Source organism: Metopolophium dirhodum, chromosome 1 (genome assembly GCF_019925205.1).
Source record: "Metopolophium dirhodum isolate CAU chromosome 1, ASM1992520v1, whole genome shotgun sequence".
NCBI lineage: Eukaryota > Metazoa > Arthropoda > Insecta > Hemiptera > Aphididae > Metopolophium > Metopolophium dirhodum.
In genome coordinates this window covers 158,290,262-158,291,982 of record NC_083560.1, presented here as the reverse complement: position 1 = coordinate 158,291,982, position 1,721 = coordinate 158,290,262, and the positions used below count along the sequence as shown (strand labels likewise).

The 1,721-nt window shown below is 54.2% G+C and overlaps 1 protein-coding gene across 1 annotated transcript; it reads left to right on the top strand.

The window, feature by feature from the left end:
• Positions 1-249: 249 nt before the first annotated feature.
• Positions 250-1,350, top strand: LOC132933451 (activity-regulated cytoskeleton-associated protein-like). Its single transcript, XM_060999731.1, has one exon. The coding sequence runs from the start codon at positions 250-252 to the stop codon at positions 1,348-1,350; it is 1,101 nt and encodes a 366-aa protein (XP_060855714.1).
• Positions 1,351-1,721: the final 371 nt, after the last annotated feature.

Below are 1,721 nucleotides of genomic sequence, written 5' to 3'. Positions count from 1 at the left end.
GTTGCGCTACGAATGCAGGCAGCGCGAGTTGTCGGATACGGGCGCGAAGGATGATCTTGAAATCCGGTTGATACAACACTTCACGGACCTGAACCTACAGGCCAATGAAGTCCGGTTTCCGCCTATGGAACCCGCCGGACATACCGGAAACAACCTGACAACAGGTCAAATGCTTGACGCCGGACAAAGGGAAAACCAACCGGTCGAATCATCACCCGCCCAGCCACCGAACACCACCAGGCTATGGACATGATTCAAGCGAGTCGTTCCATAATTAAGGAGGTACGGCAAGCGGCGGAAAACTCGGAGCATGGGCACAGTCTGGAATCGCGACTGACCATGCTCGAGGACTGCATGGCCCGCTTTGGCGACGACCAACGCCGCATTGCAGAAACAATGCGACGCCTAGAAATGGGTATGGCACGCCAAGCACCGGAACACCAACCGGAAGGGACAGCACCGACCCGCCCCCACCACAATGTGTCATCGAACAACACGGAATACGGTACGAGGTACTCCGCGGCACGCGAACCGCCGTCCGCGGGTAACCAGCACGCCGAACGTTCGGTACGTTTCGATGACACGCCAAATTTATACCATGCCCCCTCCTCCACACACACCTATGCGTCACAACAATCGACGCTGATACCATACGACGACGTATGTGCAGCGAAACATTCGCTGCCGGAGTTCCTCGGAACAACGCCTGAGGACCCGGTACGATTCATACACAAGGCGGAATCGATATTGTACCAAACGCGTATAGATAGGTCGGCCTGGACTAATATTGTCACGCAGCAGCTGAAGGGTGCAGCCAGTACATGGTGGAACACCATCAGACTACTGGACCTCACCTGGGATGAGTTCCGCGCCGAATTTTTAGAAAAATTCGACAACGTGGAAATACAATCACGACTGCGGGCCGAGATAGTATCCGTCCGACAAACACAAACGCAATCGCTTACGGAGTTCGTGACACAAAAAAACCAACTCGCGCGCCGCGTCAATACCGGGCTATCTGAAACACAGCTAGTCGGTACGATAGCCGGTCTAACGCGCAACGAATACCGCACGCATATCCGATTGCAGAGACCAGTGACTTTCGGAGACCTCCGCCGGGTCGCTGGAATCCTGGAATACACACCAGACGAAACGCCCACACAACAGCAGCAGAAACCGGCGTACAAATCACATTCCCAAACCCACCCGCCCCAACCGAAGCTGCAACCGCGTACACGGGACGGTACTGCAGGTAAAACGCAACCGCCCAACCCGTGCAGGTACTGTGGAGGTCCTCACTGGAACAGTGACTGCCCCGGGAACACGCCGCGTTCGGGAAACGGGAAATGAGTCGACGGACAATTGTCCACGCCGCCGCCTCAAACACACACACACATACAACCACGCCACCACACACAACGCTCGGCAATACAGACGGGGATATAACTATCAAACGCGCATCGATAAACTCGGCGTCATCAGATATATCACCCATCAAAAACATTAAAATTCCGTTAAGTAGCAGGTCATCATCACCACACACAACGACCCCTACTACGGAATTAACACGTACTCATACGGTACACACCTATAGCACAGAGGTAACCGAAACGGATGCTCTGGTAATGGCGGAGCAAACCGCTCCCCATAGTACCGATAACGCGGTTAAGAACCAGTTACCCAGCTATGCATCACAACCACCGTCGAATAACGCTAAACGT

Excerpts from the sequence above, each read along its gene's own strand:
- LOC132933451 (XM_060999731.1), top strand. The coding sequence starts at position 250 with ATGATTCAAGCGAGTCGTTCCATAATTAAGGAGGTACGGCAAGCGGCG.